This window comes from Postia placenta (assembly GCF_002117355.1).
Source record: "Postia placenta MAD-698-R-SB12 unplaced genomic scaffold POSPLAscaffold_1, whole genome shotgun sequence".
NCBI lineage: Eukaryota > Fungi > Basidiomycota > Agaricomycetes > Polyporales > Adustoporiaceae > Rhodonia > Rhodonia placenta.
In genome coordinates, this window is record NW_020169832.1 from 3,291,709 (window position 1) to 3,310,077 (window position 18,369).

The window sequence follows — 18,369 nt, forward strand, 5'->3', positions numbered from 1 at the left end:
GTTCAGCTCATCCTGCGGTCGACCCCAGTCAAGAAACTGCATGCTCGGTTTTCTGGTCCTCACGCTACTCTAACGGACGAGGACGAGGTAGAGAACTCAGCTCAGAATACAAGCGAGCCATCTTCAGTCGTCGACCGTCATGTCGGACAGTTGGGAGGACCCATCATTTTCGGCTTCAGGCTCGCACGTCTCCTCTGCTGTCTGGCTTTACTGGGCATGTCCGCTTTTACTGCTGCAAGAGGAGCACTGGGCGGGTTATCTCCGTCGGTATGGCTGCAGGTTGCTGCATGCGGTGTATACGTAAGTCCACTCATTCACAGCCCGGAGGAGGATTCAAGACGGTTTGCATAGGGCTACGCATCCTTGCTGGCGCTGTTGTCGGTAGTCGCGAGTGCTGACCTAGCCGACCTGGCTACGCGTCACCTGGCGCTGACGCTCGCGTTCGTCTGGGGCATCTTCGTGTACCGTGATATCTGGCCGCTCGCGACATTCAACCTGATGCCGGTAGATGACATGGAGGGCGGATTGCTGTGGGCTAAGCTTGGTGTTCTGACGGTCGCTGCAGTGGCAGTCCCATTACTCGTGCCGCGGAAGTATGTCCCTGTTGACCCCAAGGTCAGTGTCGTTACAACTATCCTATGCATGCTATCTGACTTTCCATACAGGATCCCTGGAAGCCTATCCCGGAGCAGACAGCTTCTCTTCTGTCTATGATGCTTTACTACTGGCTTGAGAAGACCGTCGTCGAGGCGTACCGCATGCCTCATCTTCCGCTCGAAAGGCTTCCGCCACTAGCTGACTATGACAGCGCGAAGTACTTGGTGAAGAGGAGTTTCAAGGTACGGAAAATCCTTCTTGGCGCATTTTCCGAAATTTATCCTCCGGCACGGCACAGCACCTCGATCCGTTCGAAGTCAAGAGGAAGGATGAACATCTCTTCTTTGGTCTTATGCGGGTATTCCGTAAGTTTTATGTCTCGAAAGATAGTCACAGCTTCTAAAGAAAGCCTTTAGGCACGGAATATGTTGTTCTTGCGATCATGCTCGTTCTGCAGGTGCTCACGCAATTTGCGAGTCCCATTGGAATCAGGGAACTTCTCCGGTGAGTTCAAATCTTTGATAACACACCAATTGCACATATTGACTTTGCCTGTAGTTACTTAGAGACAGATGGCGAAGGTGCTACTATTCGGCCTTGGGTCTGGATTGCTTGGCTCTTCTTTGGCGGCCTTTTCAGCTCTATCGCGGGCCAATGGTACATCTTCACGACAGTACGTCGAACACACATATATTCTACATTTCGCGGCTCACTGCATTCGTGTACATCGACTAGACTCGGATGTTGGTCCGCACCACAGGCATTGTTACGCAACTTATCTTCGAGCACTCGTTGCGCATCCGCATCAAGGCTGAGATCGCGGACACGCCCGCTAATAGCGTCGCGAACACGGCCGTGGGCACGCCGGATACCGCGTCGCTTGCGGATGGCGAAGGCAGTGATGGTCAGGAGAACGATAATGGGAGTCCGACCAATAGTAACAGCGATGGCGACACTATGCGCGCGAGTACTGTCAGCGTTACAATGGGTGCGACGGCGAAAGGCAAGCAGAAGGCAGGGTCGATTAGCGGTGAGAGCAGGAAGAGCGTGTCAAATGCCACTTCTGCGGAAGGCGAAAAAAGCGGCAACTTAGTTGGGAAGATCAACAATCTTGTTACGACCGATCTAGACAACCTGATCAACGGTCGTGACTTTTTGTTTATTGGTACGTGTCGGAGTCTAGGTTGTCTTGAGAGCATAAGCTGAGATCTCTTCAGTGATCATGGTCCCGCTGCAAGTCTGTTTCTGCGTGTGGTTCCTGTATAACATTCTCGGCTGGAGGCATGTGCACTGATTCTCTCATGAACCAATCTTGACATGGAAGAATTGCAGTGCCTTTGCTGGCATGGGCATGATGGTGGTTCTGTTCCCATTACCAGGCTATGTAGCGAGCAGGACCCAGACCGTGCAGGTCGAAAAGATGAAGATGGTGCGTATATTGCGAGACCTGCTCTAGCATGTTTCGTTAACACGGCTTTGAAAGACCGATGCCCGCGTCCAGAATGTGACTGAAAGTGAGTAGATCTTCTTGTTTCCGAAGTACCTGCTCACCGAGACGTATTTTGTATAGCCATGAACGTCATACGCATGATCAAGCTGTTTGGCTGGGAACCTCGAGTAGCGGAGCAACTGTCCGAAAAGCGCGAGGCCGAGCTGAAGTACCAGTGGCAATACCGCATACTGGGACTGATCAATGCGATCCTGAAGTGAGTGAACTGTATTACATCGTGAGGTTTTGTGTCCGACTTGTTTTACAGCCATGTGATCCCATTTATCACCATGATCGTCACCTTTGTGTGTTATGTGAGTATTATGGACGTCGATTCCTCCACTCGCGCTGATGTACTTGCAACCAGACTGTGATCATGAAGAAACAGCTTACAGGTGCGCTGCGACAGATTTGTCCATGTGGCAGGGTATTCATGTGAATGCAGCATCTGCCGTCTTCTCATCTATGTCTGGTATGATTAAGCAATTGTCGGATTATATCTTCGCTTACACTCCATTTAGTGTTTGAACTGCTTCGTCAGTCATTGCACGGAGTGTTTGGCATGTTGCCCGCGATCATCCGAGGTACGATCTAGAATGTGTACACCTTCAAATCTTATCACGATCATTTTCGATTCCAGCGAAGGTATCGCTCGATCGTGTGAACGAGTTCCTTCACAAGGTCAGCGCTTATTCTGCTTTGCGTCAATACGTTCCTGAACTTTCTTCGTGCTGCAGACCGAACTTCTAGATCAATACACCGAAGAGCCGGACCGCTCGGAATATATACCGCCGACGAAGGATGCAAGCACGCATCTTCTTGGGATTCGAAATGCCTCCTTCACGTGGTCGAGCGACAATGATGGGCTGTCCACTCCCGGTACCTCAAGACGCAACTTCACGCTACGGGTCGACGACGAAGTGTTCTTCCAGCCTGGTCATATAAACCTTTTAGTCGGCCCCACCGGGTCAGGAAAGACTTCGCTCCTCATGGCGTTATTGGGTAGGCTCTGTGCTTTTGGTCTTTCCTTCAGGGCTTGATGTCGAACATGCATAGGTGAAATGCACTACATTCCCTCAGGCCCTGACTCCTTCTACAACTTGCCTCGCGAGGGCGGCGTTGCGTATGCCGCGCAAGAATCATGGGTGCAGAATGAAACCATTCGTGTACGTTGCAAGTTACCTTTCATCAGTACACGAGTACGTACTGATACGCGACTCAGGAAAATATTCTGTTTGGTGCTCCATATGATGAAGTCCGATACAATAAGGGTATGTACAACGTCTGCTCATCACTTCATTGCTTACAGCTCGCTACAGTGATCGATCAATGTGGACTGCGACGCGACCTGAGTCTTTTCGACGCGGGCGATCAGACTGAGGTTGGCGAAAAGGGGCTCACACTAAGGTATGTGTAATGGCATATCAAAATGACCCATGTGACGCGACCCTCATTGTGCATGACAGTGGAGGCCAGAAGGTACTGTTAAGAAGTCAACTGAAGACAGAACAAGGTGCTGACCAGTCTTAGGCTCGGATTACTCTAGCACGCGCAGTGTATTCCAGTGCGGAGATTATCCTGCTCGATGATGTAAGCCCGTTTACCGAATTTGGTGGTCATATCGTTCGCTCATGGAACACAGGTACTGGCGGCCCTTGATGTACACACGTCAAAATGGATCATAGACAAGTGCTTCAAGGGTGATCTTGTTCGAGGGCGCACTATTCTTCTTGTGGTGCGTAAGGTTCCCTGCAGGTTGCGTTTGCTGTCTAATTTGAAGCATCAAAGACGCACAATGTAGCAATGGCAACGCCGATTGCAGAATTTGTGGTGTCATTAGGTACGGACGGACGGATCGTCAGCCAGGGCTCTCTGTCCAAGGCGCTTGCAAAGGACAAAAAGCTGAGCGAGGAGGTCGCGGAGGAGAACCAGGAGATAAAGAAAGCAGAGAATGAGGTCGACCACGAAGAGCCCAATGTCGAGGCCAAGAAGTCCGACGGTAAACTCATAGTTGCAGAGGAAGTATCTGTTGGACATGTCAGCTGGGCAGCCTGTGAGACCAATGTGCTGATATCAGCAATACCACACATGCTAATCGTTATTATAGTGAGAATGTTCTTCTCCAGTCTTGGTGGTGGGCATCCATTCTTGTTCTGGATGCTATGTGTCGGGACCCTTGCTCTCTCCGAGTTGGCGGACACCATACAGACCTGGTTCCTTGGTTTCTGGGCGCGACAGTACGAAGACCATGACCCATCGGAGGTGAAAGTACCTTTGTGAGTGAAATGTCCGCCATCGTTGTTGTACGCCTTCTCTGATTTGAGAACGAGTTAGCTACCTCACAGGCTATGCTATGCTGCTGGTTGTATCCAGCGTATTCTACTGCATTGGTTATGTCTTCTACGTATATGGCGCTTTGAGGGCTTCACGGGACATTCACAAAACCTTGGTCACGTCCGTATTTAGTACCACTTTGAGGTAAAGACTCGGCATACGCTATTTTTGCATACCGTTGACGTTTTCCTAGGTGGCTAGATATGACTCCCACCTCCCGCATCATCACTCGTTGTACTCAGGATATACAAGCAGGTACGCTGTGATACTGAGGAAACAACGTGATCGGATGCTGATATACCGCAGTCGATGGTCCCATCACTGATTATTTCCGCGGTCTTCTTGAATTGTCCATGTCGATGGTGGTCAAGCTTGCCGCCGTAGTGATCATGTCACCCGTGTTTCTTATCCCTGGCGTCCTCGTCGCCGTGTTGGGTGGCTGGTGTGGCCAAATCTATATGAAGGCTCAGTTGTCCGTGAAGCGCGAGATGAGCAATGCACGGGCTCCCGTACTTGGCCACTTTGGCGCTGCTATTGCAGGACTAAGTGAGTCCGACTAGTTGAGCATGCGAACTGTACTAATACCAAGAGAAGCATCAATCCGCGCGTATAGTGCTCAAAAGATGTTTAGGAAGGAAGCATATAAGCGAATTGATCGTTGGACGACATCCGCACGGACCTTCTATAACCTCAACAGGTAAGGATGTCTGTTCTGCACTGACGAGAATCGCGCTCAGATAGTATCAGATGGGTTTGTGTTCGCATCGACGTCCTGAGCTCTCTGTTCTCTTCTGGTCTTGCCGCATACCTCGTGTACGGAGGCAGATTCAATGCTTCCAATACTGGTTTCTCGTTGAATATGGCAGGTGTGTTTACATTGTTTTCTTACCCTCTTATACCGCTCATACGTCTGAATGGCGCAGTCGGATTCAGCGGCATGATTTTGTGGTGGGTGCGGATTTTCAACGAATTCGAGGTCTCCGGTGCGCGTGATCTTCCTCTCCCTTGATTTATTGCTCATTTAAATTTACAGGCAACAGGCAAGTCTTGGCACGAAGAGGATTATGTATCATCTAACAATACTCCAGCTTGGAACGTATCGAGCAATATGTCCAAATTGAACAAGAACCGAAGCCCACAGCGGATGGCGTCCCGCCAGCGTATTGGCCTGCAAGCGGCGGGTTGAAAGTAGAGAAGCTGTCTGCTCGCTATTCACAGGTAGAGTCGCAATTAAGTTTGTCGAATTTATAACCATGCTTACCTCGGGAGCTAGGACGGTCCGCGGGTACTGCAAGAGATCTCATTTGAGGTGAAATCTGGAGAGCGTGTTGGCATTGGTATGTGAACAATGTCATTAATGTTACGTCTCTACCAATCATTGATTTTCTAATCATAGTGGGGCGCACGGGTAGTGGGAAGGTTTGTGACCTCAATAGCGTTGTCAACGAGCTGGTGTCTAATCCTCCACAGAGTTCTTTGACGCTGTCTCTTCTGCGTTGTATCCTCACCGAGGGAAAGGTCTATTACGATGGACTACCAACAGACACCTTGAATCTGGACGCATTGCGATCTAGTATCACTATCATTCCGCAAATAGTACGTGACCAGGATGACTTACATCGGGCTTGATTTATCTCACTCCCTGACTATAGCCTGAACTTCTCAGTGGAACATTGCGACAAAACCTGGACCCCTTCGAGCAGCACGACGATGCGGTGTTGAATGATGCGTTGCGAGCAGCCGGGCTCTTCTCTGTGCAAAATGATACCGACGAGGGCCGCATAACTCTCGACAGCCAGATATCAAGTGGAGGTAGCAACCTGTCCGTTGGACAGCGGCAGATCTTGGCATTAGCGAGAGCTATTGTGCGACAGAGCAAGCTACTCATTCTTGACGAAGGTTTGTGGCTGATAGCATTACGCGTGATCCCGACTGACGCTCTGCCATCGCAGCTACTTCCGCAATAGGTAACACCTACAGCGTGTTTACTGGGATGCCCAATGTTGACTGTTTGCTCCAGACTATGCCACAGACACAGTCATTCAGACATCACTACGCAGGGAGCTAAACAAAGATGTTACCTTATTGACCGTAGCACACAGACTACAGACGATCATGGATGCAGACAAAATTGTAAGCAGCCTATTATCGCCATATGCACATTTTGCTCACAGAGTCATTGGTCCCATGCAGATGGTTCTAGATGCAGGTCGCATTGTGAGTCTCAACCCGTAGCCGTTTGTTCTCATATTTGACGTAATTCAAACAGGTTGAATTTGGAAAGCCGAGTGAGCTGCTCAAAATTGACCAGGGCAGGTTACGCAGCCTTGTAGACGAAAGCGGCGATAGGGAGACGTTGTATGCTATGGCCGAAGGTTCAATCGCGTCCGCATGATGTATTGACTACTTTCCCTCGTGTGTTTATACCGTAACATAGGTTTTCTTGCGTAGATCGAAACAAGGACATGCTCTATATCTGGATAGTTACTGTGCAGGAACGATTCCGTTGCCCCGCATACGGAACGCAGAGCAAAATATGCATCAGCTCCGATGTCATGGTCAAAGCATGATTAGGGACTGCAACGATGCCATCGACAATCGAGTGTAGGAATTTGCAGACGCTGAAATTCGTGAATGGTGGGCGTTGCTAGTGAGCTCGCCACTTTCTTACTTGGTGTTAGATAGCGCATGCAGACTCATGGGTTCGTAATTGAAGATATTTACCCATAAATACTAATTGAGGCTGGCATCCAGCAATGGAGTCATTGTTTCACTTGCTCTTCTAACCAGTCCCATAACCGACTGCCAACTTCATCGTCGTAAGCTTCCTGCCGACATGGTGCCACAGTTGCCAAAGGAATCACGAACTTTGAGATTGTCAGTGAGTGAAGCAGCGGCGCTAAATGATGTCAGACTAGCGGACCTGCCCGTTACAGTTCAGTGCTTCCGGCATGGTGCCAGCCCAGAGCGGATTCAAAGCGCCGAAAGAGGCGGGGTATGATACACGTCTCTGAATGATAATTCGTGTGAGCATCACTATAAGCAAAGACCTGCCGGTGTTTCACGAACAAGGAATGCTCGCTGGATAGCCGGTAGGTTTCTCATGATATCGGTGCGTATGATCCCTACGTTTATGGTGGCATCAGTGTTAATCAAGTGGGATGCCAGGCGGTGTCTCCAGACCTGGATCCACCGGAATGGATAGTATATCATCGCAGCCATAGCGCTTTGCCAACTGCCGAGCTAACACGACGTTCGCCTGAAAATAAAGCAGCGTCAGCACATCTGAACCTCGCGCATTAGAACAGACGCACAAACTTGCTCTGATAATAGAGATGTTCGACACACGTCCCCCTTCGGGCAGGGCCATCTCTGAGGGCATCCCAATTGATCGCATGCAGAAGCGCCGCCGAGGAAGCAACAGTAATCACGCGGGCATGATGATCTGGAGCTGTCTCCTTTCCCGCAAGAAGGGCAGGCAGCAGCAGCTTCGTCAGGAGATGGTGGCCTGCGTCTGCGATTAAATTGGAAGCGAGCGGCGGGACGACGAAACATACCGATAACGTTTGTACCAAAAACAAAATCATGACCGTCCTCCGTAAGGAGATCCAACGGACTACCCATCACACCACTACTTCAATTCGCCAACGGTTTCGTGACCACGCTTGTGAGCTAGGGACGTACGCATTATTTATCAGAACGTGCAGCTCCGTCTCTTTGCTGCAACGCGTCAAGGATCTGTACTTGAGCTTCCGGAGAGAGAAATGGATGTACCTCATGAATGTTTCCGCGGCACGGCGGACCGAAGCCAAGCTGCTGAGATCTAGTTGCAAGAAGATGGCATCTTTGCCAGTCTCTTCCCTCAGTTCATTGATTGCAAGCTGTGCTTTCTCTTCGCTACGCGATGCCATATAGACCTTCGCGTTATGCTCCAGCAACACCTGCGTATGTGTATTCAAATGAGAATATGATGAGAATATACTAAAACGGCTGAACATGCCTTGACTATCTCCCTGCCAATACCAGCATTGCCTCCTGTCGATGATACATCACCATGAGTTGTTCGAAGTCAGATGAGTACTGCAAGACGTACCTGTGACGAGCATTACCCGCCCTGTCAAGTTCGGTATTTCATTCGCGTTGAAGTGGCCCGTCGGGAAGAGATATCGCCAGATGTGGAGACACCAATACCATACTTCAAGCAAGGTGCCCATATCGGGAGCAGCGTCAGGGGGAGACAGCCACTTCAAGTAAACAAGTTGCTCGGATGCATGCAACACTCGTGGTCGTCCGGGTCCCACATCATACGCCGCGTTTAGGCGGCACTGCAATGGCCAGGCGCGCTGAAGTGCCCGAGGTCTAATATAGTAAGAATACTGAGATTGGGACTCAGCTAGGGATATATAATGAAGTCTGAGGGGCAGTATCAGTTCCGGCATCATGCACCAGCGCCCACTGACACCTACTTCCCGGAACTTGCCGAGTGGCCCTTCGAGCAAGGCCACAGCGGCAGTCCTTTGTTCAGCTCTACATTGACCAGCAAACCGCTTTCTACGTCGCCTGCGACCCACCCTTTTCCTTGGGAGTCGCTAGGCCGAGTCACAGATACTTCTGGGAGCGAGCACTGCGTCGAATGACGAGGAATGCTTTCTTGCGCAGCGTCAACCTCGTGTCGAAAGTCGCTTCAGCTACACGCTCCCTCAGCACCCTCGCAGACTCAGTCCACGGGCCACTCCGTGTCCGCAGTTTCCTTCCCTCGCCCTCAAAGTCAAAGCATCCCCCACCACACCTCCCGAATACCTCTATCATGTCCCGCATTGAAACGTTTTTGGGTGTCTCTGTGGCTACTAGCTCTAGGATCGATGTCACGGATCCCAAAAACAACGCGGACACTGCCGCCGAGAAGCCACCCGCACCCGTCTACGAGCTGTACTCCTGGCGCTCTAAATCACCCAATGCTCGCCTTGTGTACATCCGGAATGTCCACACGGCGAACGTTGAGGTGGCCCGGCTGGCACACGGTCCGCTTGGCTTTGATATGGAGTGGAAGCCAATCTATAATAAAGGGCAGGCTGAGAACCCTGTCTCTTTGATCCAGCTCGCCAATTCCGAGACCATACTACTGATTCAGATCAGTGCCATGCCAAGTGAGTCCTTTTGCAGCGCAGTGCATATTAAACACCGAAGATTGTGGGTGCTCTAGGATTTCCAGAGGGGCTGAAGGAGCTTCTGTCTGACCCCAGGGTAGTGAAGGCGGGTGTGGGGATACAGGGTCTGCCCGATTTTTACTGGTCGTGCGTGTACGTATTGATTGTTATGGCAGGCGATTGCAAAAAGCTGTTCTCGGATTGGGGCGTGCCGATGCGTAATTGCGTGGACCTATCTCTTCTTGCGCGCACGGTCGACAACGAACGTTGGAAGGGCAGATACGTGGCCCCCATCGGCCTGGCTCGGCTATGCGAAGCCTATGAAGAACTGACACTAGCCAAAGGCAAAGCAACACGCAGCAACTGGGAACAGGTCCTCACAGAAGTGCAGCAGCAATGTACGTCGTTCTTTATGTTCCGCTGTGTGGCGTCTCACACGCACCGTGCGCCACTCCTCCGATAGACGCGGCCAACGACGGCCATGTTGGCTACTGGCTCTACTGCAAGTTCGCACAGATGGCGTCCGCGATGAACCCCGTCCCGCGTCTGGTGTACTACACGTTCGACTACCTCGACGGACGCCTGTGCGACCCCTTCATCGGCGTGCGCTGGTCGCCTGATAACCCATACTACGACCCTGGGCCTCCGCCCCCGCCTCCACCTCCGAGGCCGCCCAAGGACAAGAAGAAGGCAGTGCAGCGCGAGGGCGAGAGGGCGCTTCCGCGTGCCGTCCGCTTCGGCGACCATCCCCGCGCGTCGGACGTGCAGGTGGGTCGAGCACCCGCATCACCTCCATCGCCTAGGCAGGTGGGTCGAGTATTCCCATCGCCCCCATCGCCCAGGCAGGACCGTGCGGGCCCAAGCCTGCAGTTCCGACCTCCATCAAGGCAGCCACCGCGCGCGAGGGGACAGTCGCTTGGATATAGGGAGCCCCCTGTATTTGTACCTCCCGGCTTTGGGATGAAGCCGCAGCCAACGCATCCTGCGGCTAACATGCACACTCACGCTACGCCGGTACCAAATACCTCGTCGGGTGGTGTCGGCGAGCACTCGGGTGCGCCTTCTGGAAGAGGAAAACCGCGGCGGTCTCGGCCTAGAAGACCCCATAGGAGCGACCCGTCATAATGTGTTAGATGTCGCTCTCCTGTATTGATAGCATTTCCACAGCCGTGCTGTCGACTTGCTATGCGCGTTCTCACCATTAGTACACTATCACAATGTAAGGTCCTATATACCTGAATATATCAGGATCTACCCCATTGTCTCACTCGCCAGAAGTAGCCTGCAGGCAACTGATTGTGTGTCTGGCGACGCAATTGAATGGTTCAGACTAAATTACGCAGATGTTGCACACGGAATGAAAACGCCGATCGGTGACGGTCGCCAGCCGTCATGCTCGCTGACCCTGCGCCAACCCCGCGGCAGGGCTGTCATTACGCCGACCGACGATGTAGGACTTCCAGCACTGGCATGGGGGGCGTCCAGCGATGGCGATGGCGTAGCTAGGGCGCGGAGCGCGGCGAGACGCTCGCGCATGCGCGCAATGTCATTATCCTGCCAGGCCTGAGAAACAGATTCCACAACCAGGGAGGCGCTGTGAGAACAGTGCGTGGGTGGGGGTGAGAACAGACGTACGTCGTGCACGGAAGCTGCGGGTAGGCCGGTGACGAGCGCAGAGGCGCGCTGTAGCGGTGGGTGGTCCTTGCAGAGTGCCTTGAGCAGGTCGTGTGCGCTGGTCCAGTGTGAAGAGTAAGCATGCTGACAATGACAGGAGGGAGAACGAAGCGTGCGGTACATACACTTTGAACTCGTCGCTAGATGCGTCGCTTGTGGGCCCCAGCGCGGTCGCAAGGCCGACGACGACGTCTGCCCTCCTTAGGTCCGCAGCATCGCCGTCCTCGTCTGCCGCGTCCGCGCCCGTGTCCGTGCCCCACATATTCACGAGCCAGCTGGCCCAGGCGGCGACGCACCGGTCGTACGAGACGTCCCGCCCCACGGCCGCGTCGCCGACGGCGATGTGCTCCGCGGTGGCGTCCGCGGGTGTGGCGGGCGCGAGCAGGTGTGTGGTGATGCGCGCGACGAGCGCGGCGGGGAGCCCGGTGTGCAGTGCGCGCAGCTGCGTGAGGAGCGGCGTCCACAGGGAAAGCAGAGCGGGGGCGGGGACAAGCACGCCTCGCGCGGGAGCGCGTTTTCTGCGAGACACCGCGTTCAGCGATGCGCCGGGAAAGCATGCAGGATGCAGGGAAGGGAGAGAACGAAGGGACACACTTTTTCGAGACGGGCACGAGCGCGCCGCGCGCAAGCAGCTCGTCGCAGAGACGGTCGAGGGCCCAGCGCTCGCGCGTGTCGGCGGCGTCGCCGTCGTCCCAGCCTGCGCCGGGGGCAGCGAGGCGGGCGTCGGCGACCCAGCGCTCAGCGTCGCGCAGGACGCGCGTGATCTCGGGGGCGAGCTGGGGCGCGAGGGAGACGTCACGGGCGGCGGCCTTCTGGAGGGCCTTGTAGCGCTTGAGGAGGGGCGCGAGCGGGCGGAGGGGTGCGCGCGGGGCGGAGGCGGGTGGGGGCGCGGCGGGGTTGAGGGTGGGGAGGAAGTAGTTGTGGAGGAGCCAGGTGAGTGCCTGTGGACTGAGTGAGCGGTAGACATAGGGAGGCAGCGGAAGGGGCAGGTACCTCTCTGGCGGCGTCGCGGAGGACATGGACGCTGGGGAGGTCCTCGTGGGTGGCCGCATGGCGGAGCTCGACGAGCCAGGCGGGGAGGCCGAGCTGTGCGGCGATGCTGGAGATGGAGCGGGCGTATGTGCCGAGCTGGAGGGGGTCGACGAGGCCGTTTACGAGACGGATGAGAGCGGTGGCGTAGGCATGGCGGAGGGCGAGGTAGGAGGACGAGGGTGGTTGCGAGCGGTCCTGCAGAACAACGCAGAGGAGGGCGTGTGTGGACTCGAGCGCATGTGGAAGAGAAGTGATTGCGCTCCATGCTGCGAGCTACTGACGTGAGCGGGGAAGAGAGGGAGATGTTATGAATGCGCACCCGGTTGACGGCATGGACTTTTGCTTCAAGGTCATGCTCGTCGTCGTATATCCAGGCGCACAGCTGGTCGAGCTCGCCGATGTTTGCCCAGGGGACGCGCCTGGGGAGTCTCATGGATATGTTGTGGCTGTTGAAGTGTGTCGCACAGGACGAATGTTTTCCGGTACACTGATAGGCGCCGGTGCAGCGATCGGCAGTGATCGTTGATGGAGGACTCTCGGCAGCTCTTCCCCCTTGCCCTTAGCACTGCATTGCATCGAAGCTAGCAGCCATCGACCCCATATACGACCTTTCAGACAGCCGACTTTGTTGTCGGCATCACTGTCTCGCACCTCGTTTCGCTCTGGCGTCGCTTCCGAGAGCGCTGATGTACAGCCATCAACTGTCGCGTGCAATATTGCAGTGATGCCCTTCGCGCCCGCCGATATAAGTCATAGCGGTCATGTCTGCCATGCAACACTGTCCCCCTTCTCCTTTGCTTTCTTTCTAACTTTCCTCCGTTTTTCTGTGCATCATGGTCCACCTTGACCGCCGAGGCGACATCTCCATCGCGGAGATTGTTGTTTACGTTCCCGTGCTCATCGTCTCTGTCATGCTCGTACTGCGGCATGGCTTCACGCGAAGAGCAGGGTGGATTTTCTTATGTATACTTTCAATCAGTCAGTGCACATTTCTATCACGGATCTCTGGCTCTACTGACAGTGTCTTTCCCGCTAGTCCGTATTGTCGGAGGCATCACGCATATCGTGTCAGAGCAAAATCCCAGCAACGTCACCTTGCAAATCGTGTTTGCCACCCTCGAGGGCGCCGGCGTCTCGCCCCTCCTCCTCGCCACGCTTGGTTTCCTTCAGACAGTGTAAGCCCCCGGCCCCTTCCTCTTCTCATGGTCCCATCTGACGCCCGCGCCTCCCCCAGCTGTCAAGGCTCTCTCGACGATCACCCTCTTATGACCCGCGGCCTCCGCCTCATGGGTCTCCTTGGCATTGTCGCGCTCGCGCTCACCATCGCGGGCGGCGTCAAGGCCGGCACCGCAACGACCGAGGCCAACATGAACTCTGGCACGAACCTCCGCCACATCGGCGTCATCCTCTTCGCAGTCCTCTTCGGCCTCGTCTTCCTCATGCACCTCTTCTGCTGGTCGAACCGGGAGCGCCTGATGCGCTACCGTCGCACGGTACGTCCCCTTCCCTTTCCTTCGAGCTGAACCCAATGGACGCTGACATGTCCTGCCCACCCACAGCTGCTCGCCGGCATCTCCGGCGCGCTCCCCTTCCTCGCCGTGCGCGTGGCCTACACCGTGCTCTCCGCCTTCGCGCCCGCGACGCGCAGCATCTCGCCCTCCGGCCAGTCGACGCTCGTCACCAGCAGCTCGCCGCTCGTGAAATTCAACAGCACGCAGGGCAGCTGGGTCGTGTACCTGTGCATGAGCGTCCTGCCCGAGTTCCTCACCGTGCTCGTGTACCTCGTCGTCGGCACGCGCATCCCGCTGCAGCAGGACACGGACTACGCGCGCGGCCTGCAGACGGACGCGTGGGAAGACGAGGAGACGGCGCGACTGAAGCCGTGAGTACTTATGTTTAGCTGTCGCTACGCGGTGTGCATGAGAGGCTGATTGCGTGCTGCAGAATGTCACTGGGCTCGGAGTACACGCACTAGCAGGGCTTGTATTTGCAATTATGCGTATTTATTTCATGAAATGTACAGTAGACTGCACATTGCTGTGTGGCTTAATGGAGTTGGCCGACAGTATAACTGTACAAGCTGCTGAACGCATTATGATGAGTCATCTTGCAAATTCAGCCCAGGGAAGGATGTACGAAAATCGGATGGGAACCCTTGGTCGGAATTTGCAGAATTTGGCATATCAGGCTGGTGAAATGCTTCAATTTGTGGTCCCAAATGTCTGGAGAAAACCAAGCTGTTACCTGCTTTAGCATACAACATAACAAATACCCAGCTCCTATAGCTGGGCAGACAAATCCACACTGGCCTTTCTGTGGCCCAGAGGGCTAGTGCTCCTACATGATGAACAAATTGGTGTCAAGAACTGCAGAGTGGAGACTGGCTTCCACCTAGAATGTGAACTACTGGTCTATGCATCAGGAAATTGGACAAGTGCTATAGAACTGGGCTATATGGCATTATGTAACTTGGTTGTGGGATCGAGTTCACTGTTTTGAGTGAAGACAAAACTCGTTGGAACAATGGTGTGAACGGTGCAGGGCACATTTGTCCACGGGTGTAGCAATGCCTGTAAGTATGAAGGGCTTTATCAGACATAAATGACTCATGCATGTGATCCACACAGTTCACCATGAAATCTTGTAAGATATTGTGAGCATCATGTGTACCTGTGATTTATTGCAGTTTACTGCATCACCATGTCCAAGCAACTAATTTGTACTTGTAGCTTTCACAGTTTTACCTGCATTCAACTGACCAATCCCAGATCAGATACAAGAGAAACACAATACTGCACTTTTCTACACTTTACTGGCACATTAGTTGTCACGAGTTGGCATGGCGTCTAGCCGTTTTTTAATTTTTTCCTTTTTGCGGGCTCAAACCCGCAACCTCTGTACTACATGCCCGATATGGACGCGTCATTATCTACTGTACGATTAGATTAGATGTGACGGCAGTGCACGGCACAGCTCGGGCTCCGCTGACACAGCCGCTCTGACTCACCGGCCCCCGGGGCCACGTCAGCATGCTGCGCACGGACCAGCTGCGCATGGACCAATGCGCACAGCCTGCCCTTATCTTCTCATGTATATAAGCCGGCCTCTGCTGCCCTAGGGACCTCAGTTTCAACCTCTTGTCCCTAGGTCAGTAAGCCTCTCCTGTATTCTTTCTTACCTTGACTAATATATTCACTTGTCCCTAGCCTTAGGTTTGAGCCTAGCTCACCATCGCTTCGGTAAGATCAGTCGAACACCCCTAGCATTTGGTTTTTCCCTGTCGCTCGACCCTAAGTCACAACATTAGGTCGAAACTCCCCAATGCTGCTGGCGTTCCAAAACCAAACACTCACTTTTCCTCTCCCATAGGTCGGGTGGTGCGCACCCCTACTATACCCTACGATACATAGATAGCCTACGATTCATCACCACCACTCAAGGGACGAACTCTTTGGTATCTGCACTTCAGTGAGTGATACTTGTCCTCACGGACGCATGGCTTAGGTTCCTGCTGTATACTAGCCAAAAGCAGTACTGGGCCCCACGTGAACTGTGAACCTTAGTGTCTTCTTGGGCACCGTAGGTGTAAGCTAGCTAGCACGGCCTTTCATAGCACGCGTACCTCCCCTTCCTCCCCCCATCACTGTGGCTGACGAATTCTTCGACTGCTCTCAACTTGAGCATGCCTTCGACACCCAGGAGCAGGTCGACGTCTCTCGCAACAACCCAGAAAGCAACGGAGACAGAGCCCCTTTCTTCATCTGTGATTGGCAACCATGCCCTAATCGCACTCCACGGTCCATCACTGCCGACGAAGGGCGCTACGTGCCAATCCGACGAGTCCAGCACCCCAGCGGCCCTGCACTCCGGTACGCTGGCACCTCGAGATCCACATCTTGCCACGTCACTCCTGCCCTGTCTCGACCTGCCTCCCCGGGCACCCGCATCCCCCAACCTGTCGCCAGTACAGGTCAAGCGCGAGGAGATCCCCATCTCTCTCGAGGAACTGAGGCAGTCACACAGCCTACAGCGACCCCTCAAGCGATCCCCCAGCCCTCCTTGGGGCCGCAGTTGGAAAGGCCTCCCAAGACCGAGCCCCGCGACACTCCACCGCATTCTTGGGCCGGCTCGTCATTAGCAGTCACCACCTCGACTTCAGTCCCTGTTCTATGTCACCCCGCCTCCGGGCTTCCTCGATCGTCTTCACTGCTGTCGTCGCCGCGAGGCCGCTCAAGCACTTGTTCCTCGTGAAGTTTGCCCAGCGGACAGTCACAACAGTCACCTTCATCCGCGGGTAGTCCTCCGTCCCCCTCGTCGCCGATAATGTCCTCTCCTGCTGCCGTCCCTAATAAGAAGACGCTGAAGCTCCTCCTCCCGCTCCAATATGACGGAAAGTCGGTGGTCGAATGCAACCACTTTATCTCGCAGTTGCTCATCTACTGGACAATCAACACGGCCCTCTCTTTCCTCGAGCTGAAAATCCAGGTTGCCCTCAGTCTCCTCGATGGTGATGCGCGAGCTTAGGCCACCCCCATCTTGTCCCAGCTTGCCTTTGTCCAAATTGGGATCCAGGGAGCGACGACCCCCTTCGCCGACAAAGCCGCCTTCCTTAAGGCATTCAAGGCCTGCTTCGGCAATCTTGACGACGCCGCCGCCGCACAAGTAGAGCTCACCAAGCTCTGCGCGGACAAGACCATGCACGAGAAACGCACCACCGCCGAATTCTCTGCGTTATTCAAGGGTCCGGCAGACCACTCTGGGTATGGTAACCTGGAGCTCCGCAACAAGTACCTGAGCGGCATCCCCTCCCGAGTCTACTGGAAGATCGAGCTCGAGACGTTCGCCATGTGGCGAGAAGCCGACACGCGCGCCACCGCGGTCAAACAAATCCTCGATGTCAGCCGGGCCCGTCGGCCTGAGCTAAACAACTTCTTTTCGGCCTGAGGTCGAGGGCGCGGTGGAGCACGTGGTGGTGCACCCCAATCACACGCAGCTTCAGCCAGCATCAATGCGGCCGTCGGAAAAGGAAACTTCCCCGGCAGTTGTTACGGCTGTGGGAAGCAAGGGTACTGACGCTTCGAGTGCCCCAACTGTAAGGACAAGCCTTACACAAAATGCGCCGACGCACGGGCTACGGTTGCCTCGGGTTCCACCCAGGTGGTGACAAGCACCCCCATCGCTTCATCCTCGGCGAGTACAAGCGCCGCTTTAGCGAAATCGGATAGTTCCGAGCTGGCGGACTTGGTAGCACAGATGAAGTCGATGCGCAAGGAGCTTGAGCACTATTGGGTGATGAAGGAAGAGGGTTTTTGATCTGGTCTGTGCTTCATGCCGCACACGTCGGGCCGATGATACGACCTACAAAACCCTAACCCCTAACCTGGGTGCGACCTAAAGGGACTAGAGAGACGGATTATAATCTAAAGAGAGGGGAGTTAGCAGCAAGGTGTCCCGCGGTTCAAGTGAACACGAGAAACGCCCTTGGAAGAGGCTACGAACAATGGGGAGGGTACAAGGTGGCTTCGACACGTTGTCGAAGCTACTCGGAGGCTGTGGGTGGTTAGCGGAGACGATTGAAGCTCGATAGAGCTCTTCGATGTATCGTAGAGAGAAGAGACACGATTCGATGGGGGGGGACTTAGCTTAGTACACGGTTCGAGGTGCAACGCAGTTCTTTGACAATAGCCGAAGTCGAAAGGTTCGTCGAGACAGTATCAACGAGTAAACACAGTAGACGAGGTTTCAAGGTTACGCAGTGAGGAACGAAGTGACGCAGTTGAGGGCTTAGACGCAGGGCGAACTCAACTTATGAGCTCTGAACTCGAGGGGGGGGGAACCAGATCTTGTATTTTTAGAGAGAAGTACGACGGATTTTATACTACACAGGATGCTACGACTATAAAAGTGGCACACTGGTACAAGGGGCTTTGCATTGTTCCTCAAGAAGCTGCCTCACCGAGGGGCACATACCAAGTCCATCGGTAGAGTGACGTCATGCCGAACGCGGAGATGAAGAGCAACATATGGCCACTTCGGACCAGTAGCCGTCGTGAAGGCATGCCGCGAGGTTCGATACCTAATCGGGAAAGACCGGCT

The 18,369-nt window shown here is 54.2% G+C and overlaps 6 protein-coding genes across 6 annotated transcripts; 4 read left to right on the forward strand and 2 right to left on the reverse strand.

Annotated features, from left to right (window-relative positions):
• Positions 1–354: 354 nt before the first annotated feature.
• Positions 355–6,815, forward strand: POSPLADRAFT_1176984 (hypothetical protein; the record flags this gene model as incomplete). Its single annotated transcript, XM_024488456.1, has 39 exons — positions 355–615; positions 666–839; positions 896–962; positions 1,014–1,101; positions 1,156–1,270; positions 1,333–1,762; positions 1,815–1,882; positions 1,922–2,026; positions 2,081–2,111; positions 2,168–2,303; positions 2,355–2,415; positions 2,513–2,558; positions 2,608–2,670; positions 2,727–2,767; positions 2,824–3,088; positions 3,143–3,252; positions 3,309–3,357; positions 3,406–3,493; positions 3,553–3,565; positions 3,617–3,676; positions 3,729–3,821; positions 3,875–4,139; positions 4,194–4,362; positions 4,421–4,564; positions 4,614–4,675; positions 4,727–4,966; positions 5,015–5,117; positions 5,168–5,286; positions 5,344–5,409; positions 5,461–5,464; positions 5,509–5,638; positions 5,694–5,757; positions 5,817–5,839; positions 5,891–6,016; positions 6,073–6,319; positions 6,373–6,387; positions 6,441–6,553; positions 6,614–6,637; positions 6,690–6,815. The coding sequence occupies exons 1-39, from the start codon at positions 499–501 to the stop codon at positions 6,813–6,815; spliced, it is 4,260 nt and encodes a 1,419-aa protein (XP_024344761.1). The 5' UTR covers positions 355–498.
• A 367-nt stretch (positions 6,816–7,182) lies between these two features.
• On the reverse strand, positions 7,183–8,634 carry POSPLADRAFT_1127659 (hypothetical protein; the record flags this gene model as incomplete). Its single annotated transcript, XM_024483647.1, has 9 exons — positions 7,183–7,287; positions 7,344–7,430; positions 7,490–7,545; positions 7,604–7,679; positions 7,735–7,928; positions 7,978–8,051; positions 8,105–8,140; positions 8,195–8,349; positions 8,521–8,634. 9 exons carry the CDS (start codon positions 8,632–8,634, stop codon positions 7,183–7,185), a joined length of 897 nt encoding a protein of 298 aa, XP_024344762.1.
• Positions 8,635–9,227: 593 nt separating this feature from the next.
• On the forward strand, positions 9,228–10,827 carry POSPLADRAFT_1176987 (hypothetical protein; the record flags this gene model as incomplete). Its single annotated transcript, XM_024488457.1, has 4 exons — positions 9,228–9,567; positions 9,624–9,692; positions 9,744–9,965; positions 10,031–10,827. The coding sequence occupies 4 exons, from the start codon at positions 9,228–9,230 to the stop codon at positions 10,690–10,692; spliced, it is 1,293 nt and encodes a 430-aa protein (XP_024344763.1). The 3' UTR covers positions 10,693–10,827.
• A 75-nt stretch (positions 10,828–10,902) lies between these two features.
• Positions 10,903–12,706, reverse strand: POSPLADRAFT_1030832 (hypothetical protein; the record flags this gene model as incomplete). Its single annotated transcript, XM_024476750.1, has 6 exons — positions 10,903–11,130; positions 11,203–11,299; positions 11,367–11,759; positions 11,836–12,182; positions 12,235–12,468; positions 12,593–12,706. The coding sequence occupies 6 exons, from the start codon at positions 12,704–12,706 to the stop codon at positions 10,903–10,905; spliced, it is 1,413 nt and encodes a 470-aa protein (XP_024344764.1).
• An 832-nt stretch (positions 12,707–13,538) lies between these two features.
• Positions 13,539–14,248, forward strand: POSPLADRAFT_1129225 (hypothetical protein; the record flags this gene model as incomplete). The annotated part of the gene is made up of 3 exons (XM_024483822.1): positions 13,539–13,766; positions 13,833–14,155; positions 14,218–14,248. 3 exons carry the CDS (start codon positions 13,539–13,541, stop codon positions 14,246–14,248), a joined length of 582 nt encoding a protein of 193 aa, XP_024344765.1.
• Positions 14,249–15,955: 1,707 nt separating this feature from the next.
• POSPLADRAFT_1052079 (hypothetical protein) lies at positions 15,956–17,586 on the forward strand (the record flags this gene model as incomplete). Its single annotated transcript, XM_024480240.1, has 5 exons — positions 15,956–16,243; positions 16,297–16,520; positions 16,572–16,758; positions 16,798–17,169; positions 17,371–17,586. 5 exons carry the CDS (start codon positions 15,956–15,958, stop codon positions 17,584–17,586), a joined length of 1,287 nt encoding a protein of 428 aa, XP_024344766.1.
• Between the last annotated feature and the right edge of the window lie 783 nt (positions 17,587–18,369).